At 49.4% G+C, this 21,757-nt stretch overlaps 1 protein-coding gene across 1 annotated transcript in view; it reads right to left on the bottom strand.

The window, feature by feature from the left end:
* HERC2 (E3 ubiquitin-protein ligase HERC2) overlaps nt 1-21,757 on the bottom strand; it is a 496,511-nt gene that overhangs the window by 113,002 nt on the left and 361,752 nt on the right. The window contains exons 55-56 of the mRNA XM_068391274.1: nt 12,720-12,941; nt 129-290 (exon numbers count right to left, since the gene is read on the bottom strand). Coding sequence (XP_068247375.1) covers nt 129-290; nt 12,720-12,941 — 384 coding nt within the window. The remainder of the gene's footprint in view (nt 1-128; nt 291-12,719; nt 12,942-21,757) is intronic.

The raw sequence follows: 21,757 nt of genomic DNA, 5'->3' as shown, positions 1-21,757 counted from the left end.
TTTCAGTACCGGGCATTTGTTCTCTTTCCAGAAATGTGGATTTTAATTTTGGATCGGCTTGGCCTTACATCACAAAAAAGGTAATGAAATAATGTCTGAAAATAAATGTATAAACTAATCCTTCCTACCTTTCCATCAACAGTGAGGGCCATAGCATGTCTGCCACCTGAGTGAACAGCCACTTTCTTTACAACATACTGACTTAGAGCAGTCACCTGCCGTGGCACTGGAACATTACTGCAATGGCCAAGACCTAGACGACCACCAGTTCCTTCTCCACAGGCATAGACCTAAGAAAAGTTAAAAAAAAAAAACACCACTATTATTAGGAGTGTCATGAACCAATATAATTACTAATCTATTTATACACAATACATACAAAATCAAACCAATGTTCTCTAGTCTTGGGCAGTGCCATAGCCATGGTCTTCCAATGTCTTTGGATAGATTTCTCTTGCTTGAGGGTACACTCAGGCACACTATTCTATCTAATTTCTCTATCTCTTATTTTTTCTTTGAAATATGTTATTTTCATTAGTAAAATAAATTTTTGAATATACTTACCCGATGATCATGTAGCTGTCAACTCTGTTGCCCGACAGAAATCTACGGTCGGGATACGCCAGCGATCGCTATACAGGTGGGGGTGTACACAACAGCGCCATCTGTGAGTAGGTACTCAAGTACTTCTTGTCAACAAGAACTCAATTTTCTCCTCGGTCCACTGGTTCTCTATGGGGAGGAAGGGCGGGTCCTTCAATTCATGATCATCGGGTAAGTATATTCAAAAATTTATTTTACTAATGAAAATAACATTTTTCAATATTAATCTTACCCGATGATCATGTAGCTGATTCACACCCAGGGTGGTGGGTGGAGACCAGCATACATGTTAACAAAGAAGCTAAGTATCCCGTAACTTATTTTAGCCGTTATTCAAAATAACAAACATAAAATAAATAAGTACCTGGTAAGGAAGTCGACTTGAACCATTACTCTGCCTTTTTAAGTACGTCTTCCTTACTGAGCCTAGCGATCCTCTTAGGATGCTGAGCGACTCCTAGGTGCTGAAGTATTAAGGGCTGCAACCCATACTAAAGGACCTCATCACAACCTCTAATCTAGGCGCTTCTCAAGAAAGAATTTGACCACCCGCCAAATCAACCAGGATGCGGAAGGCTTCTTAGCCTTCCGGACAACCCAGAAATATTTCAAGAGAAAGATTAAAAAGGTTCTGGAATTAGGGAATTGTAGTGGTGGAGCCCCCACCACTACTGCACTCGTTGCTACGAATGGTCCCAGAGTGTAGCAGTTCTCGTAAAGAGACTGGACATTCTTAAGATAAAAGACGCGAACACTGATTAGCTTTTCCAAAAGGTTGCGTCGAAAATATTTTGCTGAGATCTATTTTATTAAAAGGTCACGGAAGTTGTGATAGCTCTAACTTCGTGTGTCCTTACCTTCAGCCAAGCTTGGTCTTCCTCATTCAGAAGGGAATGAGCTTCTCGTATTAACAGTCTGAAAATAATAGGATAAAGAATTCTCTGACATAGGCAAAGATGAATTCTTAACTGAACACCATAAAGCTTCAGACGGGCCTCATAAAGGTTTTTAAAATAGAACTTAAGAGCTCTACAGGACATAATACTCTTTCTAGTTCATTTCCAACCATATCGATAAGTTTGGAATAACGAACGATATTGGTCAAGGCCGAGAAGGCAGCTCGTGTTTGGCTAGAAAACCAAGATGTAGAACATGTAGCCGTTTCGGATGAAAATCCGATGTTCTTGCTGAAGGCATGAATCTCACTGACTCTTTTAGCTGGTAAAGCATATCAGGAAAAGAGTCTTAAAGGTGAGATCTTTCAGGGAGGCTGATTGAAGTGGTTCGAACCTGTCTAACATAAGGAATCTTAGAACCACGTCTAAATTCCAACCAGGTGTAACCAAACGACGCTCCTTCGTGGTCTCAAAAGACTTAAGGAGGTCCTGTAGATCTTTATTGTTAAAAAGATCTAAGCCTCTGTGACGGAAGACTGATGCCAACATGCTTCTGTAACCCTTGAAAGTGGGAGCTGAAAGAGATCGCTCTTTTCTCAGATATAAGAGGAAGTCAGCTATTTGAGTTACAGAGGTACTGGTCGAGGATACGGATACTGACTTGCACCAGTTTAGGAAGAATCCCCACTTCGATTGGTAGACTCTAAGGGTGGATGTTCTCCTTGCTCTAACAATCGCTCTGGTTGCCTCCTTCGAAAAACCTCTAGTTCTCGAGAGTCTTTCGATACTCTGAAGGCAGTGAGACGAAGAGCGTGGAGGCCTTGGAGTACCTTCTTACGCGTGGCAGACGTAGCAGGTCCACCCTTAGGGGAAGAGTTCTGGGAACGTCTACTAGCCATCGAAGTACCTCGGTAAGTTATTCTCTCACGGGCTAGAGGGAAGCAACTAGTGTCAACTTTGTCCCAACGTGAGAGGCGAACTTCTGCAGTACCTTGTTGACAAACTAGAACGGAGGGAATGCATATAGATCTAGATGAGACTAATCTAGTAGAAAGGCATCTAAAAGAACCACTGCTGGGTCTGTTGAGAGCCTCTTGGACATCGAGGTTGCGAAGAGATCTATGGTTGGATGGCCCCAGGTGACCCAAAGTCTCTTGCATACATCTCTGTGGAGGGTCCAATATGTTGGAATTATTGTCCCTTCCTACTGAGACAAACTGCTAAGACATTCAAGTTGCCTTGGAAGAAATTTGTTACTAGTGAAAAGTCTAGACCTGTTGAACAGGAGAGGAGGTCACTAGCGAACTCGCACCATGTCAGAGAGTAGGTCCCTCCTTGCTAGGAGATGAACATCAAAGCAGGGAGTTGTCCGTGTTGACCTCCATTACTTGAAGGAGAGACCTGAAGCTTTTCCAGGTCAGACTTACTGCCAGAAGCTTCTCGCAGTTAAAATGCATTGTCCTTTGACGCGAGTTCCATAATCCCGAGCATTCCCTACCGCCTAAGGTCGCACCCCAGCCTACGTCCGATGCGTCTGAGAAGAGAACGTGGTTGGGAGTCTGAACAGTCAGGGGAAGACCCTATAAAAGGTTGATAAAGTCCTTTCCTCAGGTTAGACCAGACTTATCTTCCGGAAACCGGGATCGAGACCGCTTCTAGCGTCTTGTCCTTTTCCAGTGAAGAGCTAGATGAAACCGAAGAGGACGGAGGTGTAGTCTTCCAAGTGACACCAAATGCACCACGGATGACAGTGTCCTAACCAGACTCATCCACAGCCTGACAGGGCCGTATTCCTTCTTCAGCATCTTCTGGATGGATAGCAGGGCTGGGGATTGATCTTCTTGTTCAGCCATGTCCTCATCAGAGGGTTCCTCATCCGAAACTGATGAGGAAACGGCAACGGAGTGGGCAACGTCTGACTCGCTGAATCCGGTCGCACTGGTGGATGCGTGACGGAGCCGGACACAAGATCATGGTACTGCTGCACAGTCTGTGAACTGTCAACCATGGGGAAGCGAGGAAGTACAGCGACAACCCGAAACTGTCTAGACTGTCTGGGTAGTACAGACAACCCCTTATTGGGTTGCTGAGGTTGCCGCACTGCGTCACAACAAGTCACCTCTGCTGGTTGTTGAACGTCTTCCCAGTGACACACTGAACGTCCACAACCACCTCCGAGAGTAGCATAACATCAACGTGCGACTGGCAACCCACACTGGGTCGCACCGGTGGAGGAACCATCTCAACTGGCGGACGTGAGTAGGATACCTCAGCGTCAACAGGGCGTACAACCAACCGGTAGGAAGGTCGTTGGCAAGAAGGGTCTTCTCCGTAAAAAATCCTCTATCAAGGACTAAGCTTGGACTGCATGTCTTGCAACAAAGCCCAAGGTCTATGGGAGCAGGTGTGGCAACAGACGGGGTTAGCGACTGAAGCGGAACCATTTACCCTCCCTGGAAGCATGTTATGCTTAAATAAAAGTCCATAGGAGGCTAAGCAGCTTAAGGCTCCTCTCCAAATGACAGAGTCCTCAAGGGAATATCAGAAGGAGGGAGAACAGCACTTTCTCATCTACAGGAACCATATCCTAGAAAAGCTAGGTTCTCTCAGTGAGGGTTTCACTGGTGCAAAAGCAGCAGACCAGAAGGCAACGTTATGAAACTGCTTGACAGTCTGTGAACTGTCAAAAACTGAACTGTCAACCACAACAGGAGCGTGAGGACATACAGCACTGGTGTATAAGTAGCAGACCAGAAGGCAACGTCATGTAACTGTATGACAGTCTGTGAGTTGGCAACAACCAAAGTTGTGTGGGGAAGCCTCAACTCCTGACTGACTAGTTTGCTGCTGGCGAGTGGCGGTAACCACAGTGTGTTGCGGAGGCTGACACACCGTGTCAAAACACGGCAGCTTGTGGTAGCTCACGCACGGCAACGGAGTGCTCTGTGTGTGGGAGTCATCATACATCTGGCAGGGTTGACTGTGCATGGGTGGAGGAGCTCTCACAACAAGAGTGTGAGAGCAGGAAGCCATGCCGGGCGCACAACCGTGGGAGGTGTAGGCCCACGGGTGCATCGTCAACCTTCTCCGCAGTCGGAGTGTGGGAGCTGGCAACAACAAAAGCAGAGTGCTGGTGTGTGGGAGGGGCTGCGGTGGGTTGAGGAGCATGCGGTATGGTATGCAGAGCATGCTGTAAGGTATGCGGCTCATGCTGCATGGTATGCGGAGCATGCTGTATGCAGAGCATGCTGCATGGGCTGCGGAGAATGCCGCATAGTGCTGGAACCCAGCAGCTCTACAGAACCTTCCCACTGCTGATGCGGTAGCTCACGCATGTTAGCAGATGGTGCAGCAAGAACATGCGTCTGGCAGGGTGGACTGCGCATAGGTGGTGGAGCTCTCACAGGTGGGAGCAGGCAGCCGCAGTATCTGCTGAGCGCACAACCTCGGCGGGTTGTAGGTTAACAGGTGCATTGTCAACCTTCCAGCACGATACTCCTGCATGAAGGAGCAAGCTGAGACTGTATAGTCTACAGCATGGACCACTAGGGTCTATGAAAGACAACAACAAACGGAGCTACTGTCCGTTGTGACTGAGGGTCTAAAACAGCTGGTGCGGCAACAGACGGAGTTACTGCCTGTTGCGGTACCACCTTGCCTCTCTTGGGAGGTGTGCAGTTGTCGTACTGCAGCGAGTCCGAACTGACTCAGTGGCTACACCTAGGCCGTTGGACTTGCGCGGAAGGGACCGACTTGCACTTAAAAGCTGCAAGATTTGGTCCATGGTTTCTGCGAGAAACCTCTTCCGCAGACGAGGAATAAATGGGCTCTCTCGTCTTTGTGTGGGTGGGGTGATCACGTCGGCAACGTGTGTAGATACACCCGAAACCACGGAGGGAAACGTCTGTTCGTCGATCAAGGCCTGTGGAACCCATAAGTCCTTCGACATTACTTCTCCCCTGGGCTTGGGAGCTTGTAAGAGGTATCGGACTAGGTGAACAACTGGCACGAACAGACGAACCCTCGAACGCAACACTGTAACACTTTGCGCATATCACTTTATCACTTTTGATTTTCTGTTTGCACTTATTTCACTGAACTCGAAACTTTAAGTGGTTTGTACCTGAAACACGCAATCCTATCCTTCATTAAAAGGTAGTAATTGCGAAAACAGTATTACAATGTAACAGAAAAACATAATGAAAGATAAAGAATTCAGTGGCTGGAAAAGAGACTAAACACTAGATCAAATAAACTACGTTTAAAATCTCTCACCGCATAAAGCCTGGGAACAAGAATAAAACTCTAGAAACGTTTTACCTTCTTCCCCTATAGCGACTAGGGAGAAGAGGAAAAAACGAGAACAACGTTACCCGCTTGAACGAAACATTTATCCTCCTCTCTCTCCCTCCGTCTCTATCTCTCTCTCTCTCTCTCTTGACTTAGAACTTGAGAGATGAGCCCAATTATATATATCGTTAAAACATATTATTTGTTAAAGGAAAAAAACTGAAAGGTTTCCCAAATAAAAAGTTCCTTTATTAGAATTAAAACCATTTAAGCTAAGAAAGAATGAACGAAACGCTAGAATCGGTTTACTCTTACTGCAACGTGAAACCGTGAAATACTCTCTCTCTATCGTAACGATAGAGCGCAAGTTGAACGTTCTGAACGTTAACAACTGCGGAGACTAAACGAAATGTTAGTTCAACTTTGAAAACAGTACGAGACTATCAAAGAAATTCTTTCAAAAACATTAAAATTAAAATAGCATAAATTCTTAACAGGAAAAACGATATGACGGGCTCAATGTTAATTAACTTCGGTTCCAAGTAAGGACCGCCTACTATTAGGAAAGGTCGCATATAAACAAACATAAAAATTAATTTTTATAAGTTTATAATAAATGGAAAGTAAATCGAAGAGGCCTATAAATGGCGGAGAGATATAAAATAATCTATAACTTTGTTAAGCAAAATTACCAAAAACCTAAACACACTTCCGTCTAAGGGAAGGGTGGGAAATAAAAAGTGAAAGAGAGTCTATACTCTCTTCGACACCAACACTTCCGTCTAAGGGAAGGGTCGGCCATTTAAAAGTGAAAGAGAGTCCATACTCTCTTCGTCACCATAATAAAATCTATCCAAAACGAGATCAAGTTTTGAAATGAAGATAAAACCCCTGCATAGCGAAAGCTCAAAACTGGAATAGTGTACTTCACCAAAAAGTTGTGAAAACAAATCCAGTTAGGGACGGCGTATTAGTAGGTCTTGCCGGAGGCACGACAGAGGAAAAATTGAGTTCTTGTTGACAAGAAGTACTTGAGTACCTACTCACAGATGGCGCTGTTGTGTACACCCCCACCTGTATAGCGATCGCTGGCGTATCCCGACCGTAGATTTCTGTCGGGCAACAGAGTTGACAGCTACATGATCATCGGGTAAGATTAATATTGAAAATTTTATAGTTTACATATGAAAGATTTATTTAAATTTTTTTACAGTTCTTACAAAACTTTAATTGTTCATTACTTCTCTAGTGATATAATATGCAAGAGGTTGCAGTGATTAAAAGACAGGTCTTGATGGCTTGGGTGCTAGGTAGAGACTGCCCTTATTCATAGCTACATGGGACTACATGATACCACATCCCCCTTATCACATACAAAGCATTGATTACACATAATAACTAATCTGGCATATAAGACAAAGAAATAAACGATGAAAGTTCCACATTCAAACGTATTCCATTTTTTTCATCCCTTCACAATAAACATGCATAGTACAATTTGTGATTGTGGATAGTGATATAAACATAATAGCTATTATCTTTGCATACTTTGGTCCGAATAGTGTTGGTTACAGCAGGGCAGTCATAAATATGAAAATAAGTGGCAAATTATATTTTTTTTTTTCTTTGATGCAAAGAACAACAACACCCAAAATATATTAAAACAAAATGGAAACCTGATACACATGTAACGAGTGTTCGAAATGGAGCCTGTTCTCCAGTCCGAGACTCGTAAATTTTCAAATAAAATTCATTATTCTGAATCACTTATCAGTCCTGAGACTGATAACTTTTCTTGAGTTTCAAACTCTGGTAACGACCTCTCAGAATTTTCGGTCATGAAACGAGGGGGGAGGGAGTTGTATATTATTATTTAACTTAACACTTTATGGGAATTTACGGTATGTGACCGCGCTACTTTCAATATATCTGGATGGGGTTTTCACCAGCCGGCCTGACTTGGTATACACCGCTGTCGGGTCTGTAGTGTTATCACTAGTTGCGGGTCTTTGGTGGGTTATTTCGGTCTCACTAGGTGGCGGCAGCGATATATCGGCGGGTCGTGGTGGAGGCTGTGCTGATGATGTTGGAGCCTGCTGCCGAGTGTTGGGCGGTTCTGTGTTTGTCGCGAGCGGTGTCGGACGGATGTGGGACCGGTTCCTCCTGAGGCACGCTCCATTTTGGGCTTCCACAATGTATGATTGGGGTTCTTCTGACTTACGTACCACTCTGCCTGGCACCCATGTGTGGCAGGCCTTGTCGAATATTCGGACTGGTTGTTCGGGTTGGAGGTCTGTGAAGTGCCGTTGTGTCCGATTTGGTCCTAGGCGGTCGTGGAGGTGGTTGCGGGTCGTGATGTGTGCGAGATGTGGTTCGTATCTGCCTGGTAGGTCAGTGGTCACATTGCGACCAAACATGAGCTCTGCGGGGCTGGTTGTCTTATTGTCGATCGGGGTGGCCCGTAAGTGGAGTACATTAATGCAGTATGCATATCACCGCCTGTCTCAAGGCATTTTTTGATAATCGCCTTGCATGTTCCAACTGCGCGCTCCGCGAGGCCATTGGACTGAGGGTAATGTGGGCTTGATGTGATGTGCTCAATACCCCAGGCTTTTGTGAAGTCCCTCATGGCTGCTCCCGTGTATTGAGGTCCGTTGTCTGAGACCAGGGTTTTGGGGCATCCGAACAGCGAACACAGGAATTTGAGGTGGTTGGCCACACTTTCAGATGACAGGTTTTTTAGTTCGGTGACTATCGGGAATTTTGTGAAATAATCAGTAGTGATCTGATATGTCTTGTGGCCAATTTGGAAGATGTCCGAAGCGACTTTGAACCAAGGCATTGGGGGAATGTCATGATGCGTGGTTTCACTAGGACTTTGCTGGGGCTGGTACTTCTGGCATATGTCACATGCCCTGACCTTGTCCTCTATATCCTTTGCATGTTGGGCCAGAATACACACTCCCGTGCCAGGGCTTGTGTTTTTGTGATCCCTTGGTGGGACCGGTGGAGCTGGTCCAGTATACGGCCTCTGACCTCTTTGGGGATGATAACTTGTCGCCCTTTGAATATGACTCCGTCTTCCACGGCAAGGCATTCTCTGTATGAGAAAAACTGGCGGATATCGGGGTGACAGCCTTTTACTGAGGTAGGCCAACCCTCGATGATAGTATGCTTGAGAGTGCGCAGCACTGGGTCGGTGTCAGACCTATGGCGGACCTCTTCCAAAATCTGGGGACCAAATTTTATGAGTGCAACTGATATCACATCGATGTCATCTAGTTCCAGTCCGTCCACTCGTGTATCCAAAGGGATTTCCTTGTCATTTTGTGGGTTAGGAAGGCGTGATAAGGCGTCGGAGAGTACAAGGGTTCGTCCTTCCTTGTACTTGACCCTCATGTCATACCCCTACAGTTTCAAGAAGAGACGTTGTAGTCTAGGTGGGGCACTGATCAGTGGCTTCTCCCAGATATTAACGAGGGGTTTGTGGTCAGTGACAGCTTCGAAGTCTCTTCCGTATAGGTAGGTATGAAATCGTTGCACGCCGTGTACTAGTCCAAGGGCCTCTCGCTCGATATTGCTGTAATTTGCCTGCGTTGGTGTCAGGGCTTTGCTGGCGAAGGCTATTACCTTCCCGTCTTGGATGAGGGCCGCCCCGAGGCCTTTTTGCGATGCATCGACTTCAAGAGTCATGGGTCGAGTTGGGTCATAGTAAGACAGCGTGCTTGATGGTGCTATTTGGCGTTTCAGGTGTTGATAGGTGGATTCATGGTCTTCTTCCCATTGGAAGGACACATCTTCCTTGACCAGATCTCGAAGTCTTTGTGACTGAGCTGAGTAATGTGGTACATAGGGGCTGAGGTAAGTCATTACTCCCAGGAATCTCTGTAGTTCCTCTTTATTGGAGGGTGACGGCATGCTATGCAGGTCGTGTACCTTTGACGGGTCTGGCATCATGCCCTTGCTGGTATAGCGTGTTCCGAAAAACTTGATTTCTGGTTTTGAAATGGAGCATTTCTTCGAGTTTAGGCTGAGTCCGTGTTGGGCTGCACGCTGCATGAACCCCATCAGGTTTTTGTCGTGTTCCGACTGGTCTTTCCCACATATTGCCACGTCATCAGCGATGCCAACAACACCTGGGAGATTCTCGATGATGGAGTCCATCCTGGCTTGAAATATGTCCTGGCTTACATTCAGTCCGAATGGTAGCCTTGTCCAACAATACCGGCCGTGTGGTGTTCGGAACGTTGTCAGTAGTTGTGAGTCCTCGTGTAGCGATATACTCCAGTAGCCTGCTTTGGCGTCTAGCTTGGAGAACACTTTCGCTTTGGAGAATACCGGGTTGATCTCTTCTAGAGTGGGAATCTTGTGGGGACATCTTTTGAGGTTTTGGTTGAGCCGCTTGGGGTCCAGGCAGATCCGTAGGCTTCCATTGGGTTTTGTGACATACACAAGGCTGCTACACCAGTCTGTGTGTGCCGTTACGCGTCTGATAGCCCCCTCTTTCTCCATAGTGTCAAGCTCGGACTTGATGCGGGGCTTCGGGTGGATACTCACCTTACGGGGCGGATCACAGAAAGGTATCGCGTCATCCTTGAGGTGGAGCATCGCGGGCTCTTTTAGTTTGCCGATACAGTCAAACTGTGCTGGGAATTGCGCTTTTCGTTGTTCGACTGACCTAATAGGGCCTTGTTGGCTTGGTTGCTCAGGTATTCCAGTAACGTCGTTGACATTGATATCCACAATACCAAGTTTTTGGCATGAAGGAAGGCCAAGTATGGCTGGACCAGACACATTAACCACGAAGAACTTTTCTTGCGAGAATGCTGGGTTGCTGAGTTTGCGGACGCTGAGCACTAGTGACCCTAGGCAGGGAATATTGTCGCCACTGTATGATGTTAGTCTTACTGACGGTTCTGGGGATAGTACGAGGCTGGTGGGTGCATCACCAAACATTTGCTTGTATGTCCGCAAGGGCAGCGTATTGCCACCGGAACCTGTGTCGATTTTGAGTTTCAGGGGCCCATAGGCTGGGGGGTTTTCATGCTTGACCATTAGCTTTGAGAATGCTTCTCGTTTCGGTGCCACTCCTATGTCGGATATCGTTATCATGTCGAAGTTTGGCATATAATCTGTTTCTTCATCAAGATTAGGGTTTTCATTAACCATGACTTCGTGTTGCCTGTGGTTAGGAGCCCGATTCGGCCGTCGGTAGAAGCGCCCTCTTGTCTTGCTCTGACGTTGTGTCTGCTGCATGTTGTCTCCTGATATTGTTCTGCCTCCATCAGTTTTGCGGCACATCTTTTTCCAGTGCCCCTTGATGCCACAACCACTGCATCTGTCATTGTAAGCGGGGCATGACCTTATGGGATGGCTAAGCCCACAGTTCCAGCAGGGATTGTCCGTGGTATGTAGTTTGTTCCGTGGCTCGTTGCTTTCCCTTCGAATTGCATCCACGTTGGTATGGCTTGTACTTGTGTTCTCAGAGCTCATCTGTATGGAGCGTAATGATGCCGTGGAGGCCGCAATGGCCTCGTATTCCCGACCTCTCTCTAGAACGTTGCTCACACCATAGCCCTTCGGTTTAGTTAGGAGTTCTTTCCGAAATTCTTCGAATTGTGTTCGTAGTATGGTCATTTCGATAAGTCGTTCGTTGAGTTCTCTGTCTTCAAACTCGCACTTTGTCGCTTTTTCACGGAGTCTGGCCAGGAATTGACTGATTGTTTCAGCAGGTTTCTGTTTGGTATTTGCAAATTCGAGGCGGTGAACTCGGAAATTTATTTTCACCGTTGCATCAACCTCACTTTCAATAAGCCTCCATATGTTCTGCGGCACACGTTGCTCCTGTTCAGTGAGGCCGCTCGCCAAGATACGCCTCATGCCCTCATCGCCGAGGGCAATTTTAATTTTAGTTGCTTGCTTGCCCGGGTCTGTGACTTCCTGGTCTTCGAGGTATAAGTTCATGCGCGCCTTGAATGCACGAAACGACTCGGCCAGGGGCTGGTGAGCCCAGTCCATACTTGGGCATTTAGGCTGGGCCATGATTGGATTTGGTTTCGAGTGTTACACAATAGATAGATAGTTATTGGATTAATAACACAGTTTACGGTTCACAAAGAGACATATAATAAGAGTATGGAAATCACTACAAAAATTTGTCACTGGTAGTCGGCACGGTTTTCAGTTTTGTTTACACTGCTGAATGTACGTCGTTGTTTGGCTCATTTTGTGAAGTAGTGCGCGGATAACAATAGCCAAAATACTTGTAAGTAATCTATTCACAACTTTCTTCACTATTCTCACTGTAATCACGGTGCACTAATGTCCATTCTATCCCATATCCTGACGATATAAGTTATGTATGGTTGTTATCTGGGCCGGTATGACAGTTTTTGTCTGGTTGCTGTTGGGTGAAAATGGCGTCATCTGCAGCCGCTGGTAATAAACTCTGGATGATTATGAGTCCTCTTCTCAGTTATTACGGACAGGAGAGGTATGTAAAGTGTCTCTATGGTCCGGGTTTGTTGATGGAATGGCGTGGGGTGCGTTACCACGCTGCCACCATGATATAATATGCAAGAGGTTGCAGTGATTAAAAGACAGGTCTTGATGGCTTGGGTGTTAGGTAGAGACTGCCCTTTATTCATAGCTACATGGGACTACATGATACCACATCTAGTAGTTTCTTTACTTCATTATTTTCTTTTCCTCACTATGCTATTTTCCCTGCTGGAGCTCTTGAGTTTATAAATCCTGCTTTTCCAACTAGGTTTGTAGCTTAGCAAGTAATAATAATAATAATAATAATAATAATAATAATAATAATAATAATAATTATTATTATTATTTTGCTTGATCACAAGGCACAACAAATTGCAATATTTCACTTTAAAAGTTTCTTATCCATTTCTAAGAATATGATTTTCTTACTTTTCCTTCCTGTGAAACTATGAAGAGTGACTTGGATCCTCCAGCCACACTAACAGGATGTAAACTGCTCAACGTGTCTGAAAGAACTGGCATCTTGACCTTGGAGCCCTTTAGACCTCCAAGCTGGTCCTTGTCATTCAGACCCCAAACTAATACTTTTGGTTCACCATCAAAGTTGATTGTGGAAGTCAGGCTCTTTCTTGACAAATCAGTAATATCATCCTGAAAAAATGGAAATAATTAATTCTAAGTAATGCTACAAAGTTTCATTAATTAGTGGAAAATCTTACTTCAAAAAGACCTTGGGGCATAATTAGGCTCTTCTTTGGCTGGGCCTTTAAGATTTAGGGGAGAAACATAAATGCACATTAAATAAACAAAAATAATATAAACAGTTAGCAAAAATTAGCTTTTAATTGTTTTTTTTTTCTTATCTAAAAAATAAAATTATAGAAGAAACTGAAAAAACTGGGACTTTTGGGCCATGAAAGAGAAACTAGCAGGGCCAATTTACAAGTCTTGTCCGAATAACCTCATATTGCCTTATTTTTTGTGATGATGATTATCTTTGGGATACTACTATATGTTCAACATTCCTTAGATTATTCAGTGTTGGCATAAAACTCTAAATTAATTTCTAATCTTATAAAATATGTAGCTATAATGATATTGCCCAAAATATGACAAATTCGAAGATAATTTGTATTTTTCCTAACCATACAAACCTTAGCTATTTACATAGGGTTTACTTTCGGCGTAGCTGAAGTGACGAGCCATTAGATTTTAACGAGGGTTAAACTACCCCCGCGCTAGTTAACAAGGGGGTAGGGGAGGGGTAGCTAGCTATCCCTCCCCCCTCCACACACCGGTGAGCTGCCTCACTTCACTTAGAGGTAGGACTTGTCTCGGGGGACAGGGCTGGCGGGCAAATATGTGTAAATAGCTAAGGTTTGTATGGTTAGGAAAAATACAAATTATCTTCGAATTTGTCATTTGTTCCGTAACCGAAATACAAACCACGCTATTTACATAGGGTGACTTACCCTTAGGCAGGGTGGAAAGTCCCCAGCCTTACTGGCTTTGGCTTACCCGGGGACTCAGAATCCAAGTGCGCAGCACTTCGAGAAAAAAAGAGTCCCTGCACCTCACAAGTTTATTGCTACGCAAGAAACGAGCAGCCTACATAAGTGTGTGTGGAGAGATGAAGTGTGACTTGTCCTAGGAAGTTGACCTGAAGTCCTTTATATGGAATTCTAGGCTAGGACGTCCCCATACCACCTCGTCAGGGTATGGGGGACGCGACAGTATTGTACTTAATACTAGGAACACAAGGAAGCATGGTTTACCTGCAGAGGTTTGAGGTCAGCTATGCAGAGACCCAGGATGCTGCATTCCCCAAGAGAGGGGAGGATGAAGAAAGAAGAGCCAGACATACTCTTTCATTCACGCAGACTAAAACCGGGTAACAGTGCCCTCAACCTTCTGCTACCTGTCCATTAAGGAGCCTAAGGTTAGACCAGCTGTTGTGCAGCCACCACAGGGCCGATAGAAAAAGTATCGAGGCTCCTGTGGGTCACGTCCGGCAGGTAGTGGGCTGTGAAGGTCGTCTGACGCTTCCAGACTCCAGCTTGTAGAACCTGCGTCACAGAGAAGTTTCTCTTGAAGGCCAGGGACGTGGTGATGCCCCTGACATCATGTGCCCTAGGGCGACGTGACGGAGGAGGGTCTGGATTCAGGGCATGATGGATGGTCCGTCGAATCCAGGCTGAGAAGGTGTTCTTGGTGACCCTCCTCTTCGTCCTACCTGTGCTCACAAACAGGGCTTGCACGCGGGGACGGGCTGCAGCTGTTTTCACTGGGCAGAGTAGCAGGGGATCTGGGTCATCTGTTACGGAGCGGAGACTCACAACCCTGAAGGAGTCGAACCGTGGGTCCGGAACTCCAGGGTTCTGAGTCTTGGCAACAAACTCAGGGACAAACTTGAACGTTACCTCCCCCCCATCCCCTTGAATGGGCGATGTCGTATGAGAGACCATGAAGTTCACTGACTCGCTTGGCCGAAGCCAGAGCGAGCAGGAATACCGTCTTCCAAGTCAGGTGTTGGTCAGAGGCCTGGCGTAATGGTTCGAACGGAGGTCTCTTTAGAGCCCTGAGGACCCAAACCACGTTCCAAGGAGGCGGTCTCACTTCCGACTGAGGGCAGGTAAGCTCGTAGCTACGTATGAGTAAGGAAAGTTCCAGCGAGGAGGAAATGTCTATTCCTTTCAGCCTGAAGGCAAAGCTTAAGGCTGAGCGATAGCCTTTCACCGCCGAGACCAAAAGACGCATTTCCTCCCACACATAAACGAGGAACTCCGCTATTGTTGGAATAGAGGCATCAAGGGGAGAGATACCCCTCCCACGACACCAACCACAGAAGATTCTCCACTTCGCCTGGTAGACCCCTGCGGATGACTTTCGCAGGTGTCAAGACATCCTTTCCGCAACTTGTTGCGAAAAGCCTCTCTCAGTGAGGAGATGCTGGATAGTCTCCAGGCGTGAAGCCGAAGTGATGCTACGGCTTTGTGGAAGATGTTGCAATGTGGTTGTCTGAGTAGCTCGTGTCGTGGGGGAAGCTCTCTCGGGGGTTGCATCAGGAGATGCAGAAGGTCCGCAAACCACTCTGCATGATGCCATAGCGGAGCTATTAAGGTCATTGACAGGTTGACCGATAGTCTGGTCTTGTTGAGCACCCTTCTCATCAGACAGAACAGTGGGAAGGTGTAGACGTCAATGTTGTCCCACCGTTGTTGGAAGGTATCATACCAGAGTGCCTTGGGGTCCGGGAATGGGGAGCAGTACAGCGGCAGCTTGAAATTCAAGGCTGTTGCGAACAAGTCCACTGTCGGGGAACCCCACAAAGTCAGGACTTTGTTGGCTACCCGAGGATCCAAAGACCACTCGGTACTCACTATCTGCGAAGCTCTGCTCAGATTGTCGGCGAGCACATTCCTTTTCCCAGGAATGAAGCGAGCTGATAGACGTATCGAGTGGACTTCGGTCCATCTTAGTATCTCTACTGCAAGATGGGATAGCTGTTGTGAAAAGGTACCTCCCTGCTTGTTGATATAAGCCACTACTGTGGTGTTGTCGCTCATCACCATCACAGAGTGGTCCGCCAGGGTCTGTTGGAACTGTTGAAGGGCCAGAGAAACGGCCTTCAGCTCTAGCAGGTTGATGGGGAGGTACTTTTCTGATTCTGACCATAGGCCTGAGGCCCTCTAGTTCAGAACGTGGGCCCCCACCCTTCTTTTGACGCGTCCGAAAACAGCATCAAATCCGGGGGAAGGACGAGAAGATCCACTCCCTTTCGAAGGTTGTCGTCGGTCAGCCACCACTGCAGGTCCGTCCGTTCCGCAGGTCCTATCGAGACCAGAAAGTCCGGGGAAGCGATGCCTTGATCCCACCGGGACTTGAGCCGCCACTGCAGAGATCTCATCCTGAGGCTGCCGTTGGGAACTAGCCGGGCCAAGGAGGCTGGGTGACCTAAAAGACGTAACCACGATTGGGCTGGAAGATCTTCTCAACTGAGGAAAGGCTTTGCAACCCTCCTCAGCCTTGCTATCCTGTCGTCTGATGGAAAGGCTCTGTGGAGATCGGTGTCTAATATCATGCCTAGATATACCAGTCGTTGTGTTGGGAGCAGAGAGGACCTCTCGAGATTTACCATGATCCCTAAATCTTGGCAAATTCCCAGAAGCCTGACTCGGTGTCGAAGAAGGGTCGACTCCGAGTCTGCCAGGATCAGCCAGTCGTTCAGATAACGAAGGAGACGGATGCCGTTCCTGTGCACCCACGAAGATATCAGTGTGAACACTCTGGTGAACACCTGAGGTGCTGTGGAGAGACCGAAACACAGCACCTTGAACTGGTAGATCTTGTTGTCTAGGCTGAAACGTAGGTACTTTCTGGAAGACGGATGGATTGGGATCTGGAACTACGCATCCTTCAGATCCAGTGTGCACATGAAGTCTTGCGGTCTCACTGCAAGTCTGACCGTGTCTGCTTTTTCCATGCTGAACGAAGTTTGCTTGACAAACTTGTTCAGGGCTGAGAGGTCGATGACGGGTCTCCAGCCTCCAGACGCCTTCTTTACAAAAAAGAGTCGACTGAAGAAGCTTGGGGAGCCGTCCACGACCTCCTGGAGAGCATCCTTCTAGAGCATGTTCTCGACTTCTGCTCGAAGGGCTAGCCCCTTTGCCGATCCCGTGGCATTGGAGCTCAACGACACTGGATTCGCTGTCAGGGGAGGTTGAGATGAAATGAATGGGACGCGATATCCTTGTCCGACCACAGAGGTCGTCCAGGAATCGGCCCCGAGTTGCTGCCACCTGAGCACGCAACTTCGTAGGCATCCCCCCACAGGTGGACACGCAGGGGGATTGCCAATCCTAGTGCTTGCGGCCTCGGCCGCTCCTCCTAGGATTTTTGCCTCCCCTGGAGGACTTTGTGCCCTTCTTGTCTTTAACAGGAAAGGGCTGCGGTTTAGACACCTTGGTCTTAGCTGCCGGAGCCTGCTTCGGAGTCCTGTGAGGCTGCTGTTGTTGTTGAGGAGCTGGAGGCTTGTAGGGCCGGGATGTAAGGGCCGTCTGGAGGAGCGAATCTTGACTCGTCTTCCTCCACCTCTCAGCTGTCCGTTCTACGTCCTTGGGCTCGAACAGGCTTCCTCCAAGGATGGAGGAGTGTCTGAGCTTGCTGACATCCATAGCGGGGACCTTCGGGTGGAACCTCTCGGTCACCGTGTCACAGCGCTTAAGAATCGAGTTAGCCCACAGGTTAGTGACCTAGTGAGCTAAAAACTCGATAGAGCGCGTTCCCGAGAGGAGGAAGGTCTCCAGGGCCTTCCTATTGCTCTCCTTGGACAAGTCCTCAGAGCATAATAGGATGCCCAGAGACCCTAGCCAGACATCCAGCCTTGAAGTGGCCTGCATAGCACACTTCGCGACCTTCTCCTGGCTCAGGACCTCCGACGCTGTGAATGTCACCTGCCGGGCGTTGAGTTTCTCTACAGAGAGACCCCTGGTGAGCTCTTCCACGGAGTGGTGGAGGGGAAGAGCTAAACAAGGCTCCTCCATGATCTCGAAGTACCTCCTCTGCTGCACGCGAGGAGGTGGGAGGAGCTTGTTCCCGGCAGAAGAACGGCTGGAGGAGGCAAGCTCGGAAAGCTGGCCCTCGACCTTGTCCCTGGCGCTCTTCACCCCTTGGGACCTGGGCAGGGCTGCACTGGTCTTGGGGGGCTTCTGAATGCCATAAACCTGGTCCAGGACCATATCCTTGCCTTCGCGAGGGGCGGTCTCGGGATCCTTGAAACTATTGAGTTGCCTCATTAGTCCAAGGACCTGCCAGAAGGCGTGCTCCGATTCGCGCTGCTCTCCTCCTTGTGGACTGGCAGCTAAGTCTCCCGTCCCCAATGGCTCTTCATGGGGGGACCCGCGGACTTTCTCCCGGGGAAGGGCTGGCTCTGGACAAAACCTCAACGATGATTTGGGTAACGTCTTGGAGTCCTTGGGCTCCCTCCTGGGAGGGATACAGGACTCCAGCAAAGTGGTCTGGAAGGTCCCTCCTACGCGAGACGTTTCTCTTTGAGGTGGGGTTCCTCCCATTGGTGCCGTGGGAGTGTTCCAACTCGCTGGATTCTCCCGAGGACGGGAAAGGTTCGTCCACAGGAGAAGGAGAAAGCGTCTGCGAGGGGGAAGGGGCCTTCCCGACGGACCTCTTAGGAGCCAGCTTAACCCGGGGAGAAGTCACCGCGAAATCCACTCCTCTCCTTCTCTTCAGTGGGGGCGAGGGAGCCTTTGGTTTCAGTCCCAGATCAGCGAGGGCTGGCTTCATAGCCTGCACCACCGCTTTCATCAGGGAACCGAACCAAGGCTGGCGGCTGACTGACGCAGTGTCAGCGATCCCCGCTGGAGGGAAGGGGATCGGTTGATCCTGAAAAGAAGAAAGGGAAGAATGTTGTCCGGACCTCTCTGATGACTCTTCCTGCTCCTGGGCGCGTGCTTGGCGCTTCCGCGATGGCGATCGCGAGGACGATCTGGAAGTACGCGGCCCTGGTGCCTCGCAAGGCTGGGCGCGCTGCGAAACCCGGTGGGAATCACGCTGGGGGTCGCGCTGGAGCTCACGCGATGGAAGGATCGCTGGTTCGCAGTGGCGTTCGCGCGGTGGCAGAATTACCGGGTCGAGCTGGCGCTCGCGCGATAGCAGAATCGCGGGGTCGTGCGCGGGAGACCGTTGGCGCGCAGGCGCGTGGAGATGAGGGCGCGGGCGCGCTGGCAACTTGGCGCGTGAGCGCGTAGGCGAGTGGGCGCGCTGGCGAGTGGGCGAGTGGGCGAGTGGGCGCGTAGGCGAGGGTGTGCGTAAATGCACAGGTGAGCGCGAGTGCCTGGGTGATCACTGGCGATCAGGAGAATGATGGCGCGTAGGCGAACGATGTGGCCTAGGCGAGATCAAGCGCGTTGGCGAGTGATGGCGTGCTGGCGAACGACAGCGCGTTGGCGACCGATGACGCATGGAACGCGTGGGCGACTGACCGCGTACAGGTGAGTTGGCGCGTGGACGAGTCGGAGCCCTGTGGCGATCATAAGTGTGGGCGCGTTGGTGAGCGTTCGCGCGCAGGCGAAGGATCGCGCGGGCCCGTAGGAAAACGCTGGCGCGTAGAAGATCGCTGACGCGTAGGATGGCGCACCGTGGCTGAGGGTCTCGAAGGTGAAGTCTCGTGGGCGGGCTCAGGAGCTGGCTCGTGGGTGCGCGGGCGCGTATGCACTTTAGTGCGCGCTGGAGACTGGAGCGCAGGCGGTGGTCGACGCGTAGGGGAATGCTGACGAGGCAAAGGAACAATGTCCTTGCCTGCGCCCAGATCCGAAGATCGTGGGCGCGCGGGCGAGCGTTGGCGCGCATCAGGAACTGGGCGTGCCGTAGTGCGCTGATGCGCCGGAGGTTGACGGTGCTCAGGAGACTGTTGACGCGCAAGATGCGCAGCAGGGGCGCGTGGGCGCAGGCGAGCGCTGAGCAGGAGAGCGCTGGCGAGCAGGAGAGCGCTCACGAGCAGGAGAGCGCTGGCGAACAGGGGCGCGTTGGCGATCAGGAGAGCTCTGGCAATCAGGAGAGCGCTGGCGGTCAGGAGAGCGCTGGCGGTCAGGAGAGCGCTGGCGGTCAGGAGAGCGCTGGCAAGAAGTGTCTGACGACTCATCTGCCGTAGAGCGCTTGCGCGCTGACAAGCAGGAGAGCACTGGCGAGCAGGTGAGCGCTGGCGAGCAGGAGAGCGCTGGCGAACAGAAGATCGCTGGCGAGCAGGAGAGCGCTGGCGATCAGGAGAGCGCTGGCGATCAGGAGAGCGCTGGCGATCAGGAGAGCGCTGGCGAGGAGAGTCAGGAGATTCTACGGCAGGAGAGCGCTGGCGAGCAGGCGGGTGCTGGCGATCAGGAGAGCGATGGCGCTTGCGCTACTGAAGGGCGCACAGGTGAAACCTGGCGCGGAAGGGCCTCACCCACATTGTGAGAGAGGTCCTTCTGCCCCGAAGGGACCGGTGCTTGCGTAGGCAAGGAAGATCTGGCAGGCACAGGAGATCGCGAACGATCAGCAGAGAGGTCCAGAGGAGTTACTGCTACGGTCTGCTCCCGACGAGAAGAGTACTTCACAGGGGACGACGAGGATGACGACCCAAAGAGGAGGCGGCTCTTGACTCCCTTGTAAGGAGAAGGAAGGCCTCGGTGACGAAGAGGAGGGCGAGCCTTACGGCGAAGACGACCTCGTGGCAGGGTATCAGCATCGTCGGTCCTCCGAAGAGGAGTCTCTGTTAGTGCACTCCCCCGAGGGGGAGCAACACTCGCAGGAGAGACCGTTGGACCCAGCTTCCCCCTCGAAGGATGTTCGGAGGGGGAACCTGGGCCTTCAGCAGCAACAGCAACAATAGCAGCAGGGGTTTGACCCGACCCGTCGGACGCCTCTGTCACAACAACGTCATCAATAGCCAGAGGATCTACCTCTGGTATTACCGGCGACTGTTGGACAGCTGCCCCCAACTGGATCAGATCAAACAGGGCTTCCTTGGAGGGAGAGCCCTTAAGACCCAAGGAAGCCCAAAGCTGGAAGAGATCATCATTAGACACAGTTTGGTCGTAATCTACAAAATCAATAATATCCTCCCCCGGAGGAGGAGGGGGAGCTGCCTCGCTATGGGAGGCAACGCCCTCTCCCACACACCGAGTTTGGGAAACAAAAGAAGGGCCTACGCTACCACTCGGCGGCCTCTCACGAGAGACCGAACGAGTGGGAGCTTCGGAGGAGGTTCGGGCAATGGAAGAAGAGTCCTTGGAGCCTTCCTTTCCCTGGGGGGAAGAACGGTCTCTCTTAGAACTCTTCTTACGCCGCCGCGCAAACCTCTCCCACTGGGAGGTAGACCACTCCCGATATTCCATACACAGATTATCACTACTACACCGGTGACCTCCACACTGCGGGCAAAGGGTGTGAGGGTCTGTCTCGATCGCCGACATAAAAGTTCCACAGGGGCGATCGGGAAGTACAGGTAGAGGCCAACTTCAAACAAACACACACTGGAAGAAAAAGCAAACAAATTAAGGCTGTCAATATGCGAGGACGGGACAGAAACGTCTGTACATCGTCCGAGCCAAAAGTGAAGTGAGGCAGCTCACCGGTGTGTGGAGGGGGGAGGGGTAGCTAGGTACCCCTCCCCTACCCCCGTGCTAACTAGCACGGGGGTAGTTTAACCCTCGTTAAAATCTAATGGCTCGTCACTTCAGCTACGCCGAAAGTAAACCCTATGTAAATAGCGTGGTTTGTATTTCGGTTACGGAACAAATGTGGTTTTAAAGAAATTGGCCAATCTGAAACAAGAAGTGTGACTTTGGCTCGCATGTACATACTATTTTAACAGCATATTTTGTATGTTCATGAGAATGGTGAAATGATGAGTGTGCTGGCTAGCAGGATTTCAAGAATAAGACTGAAATCATATACACAATCAGATCCATGCCATT

Source organism: Palaemon carinicauda, chromosome 17 (assembly GCF_036898095.1).
Source record: "Palaemon carinicauda isolate YSFRI2023 chromosome 17, ASM3689809v2, whole genome shotgun sequence".
NCBI classification, from domain to species: domain Eukaryota; kingdom Metazoa; phylum Arthropoda; class Malacostraca; order Decapoda; family Palaemonidae; genus Palaemon; species Palaemon carinicauda.
The sequence above is the reverse complement of the archived record's forward strand: the minus strand, read 5'-3'. Positions and strand labels throughout refer to the sequence as shown.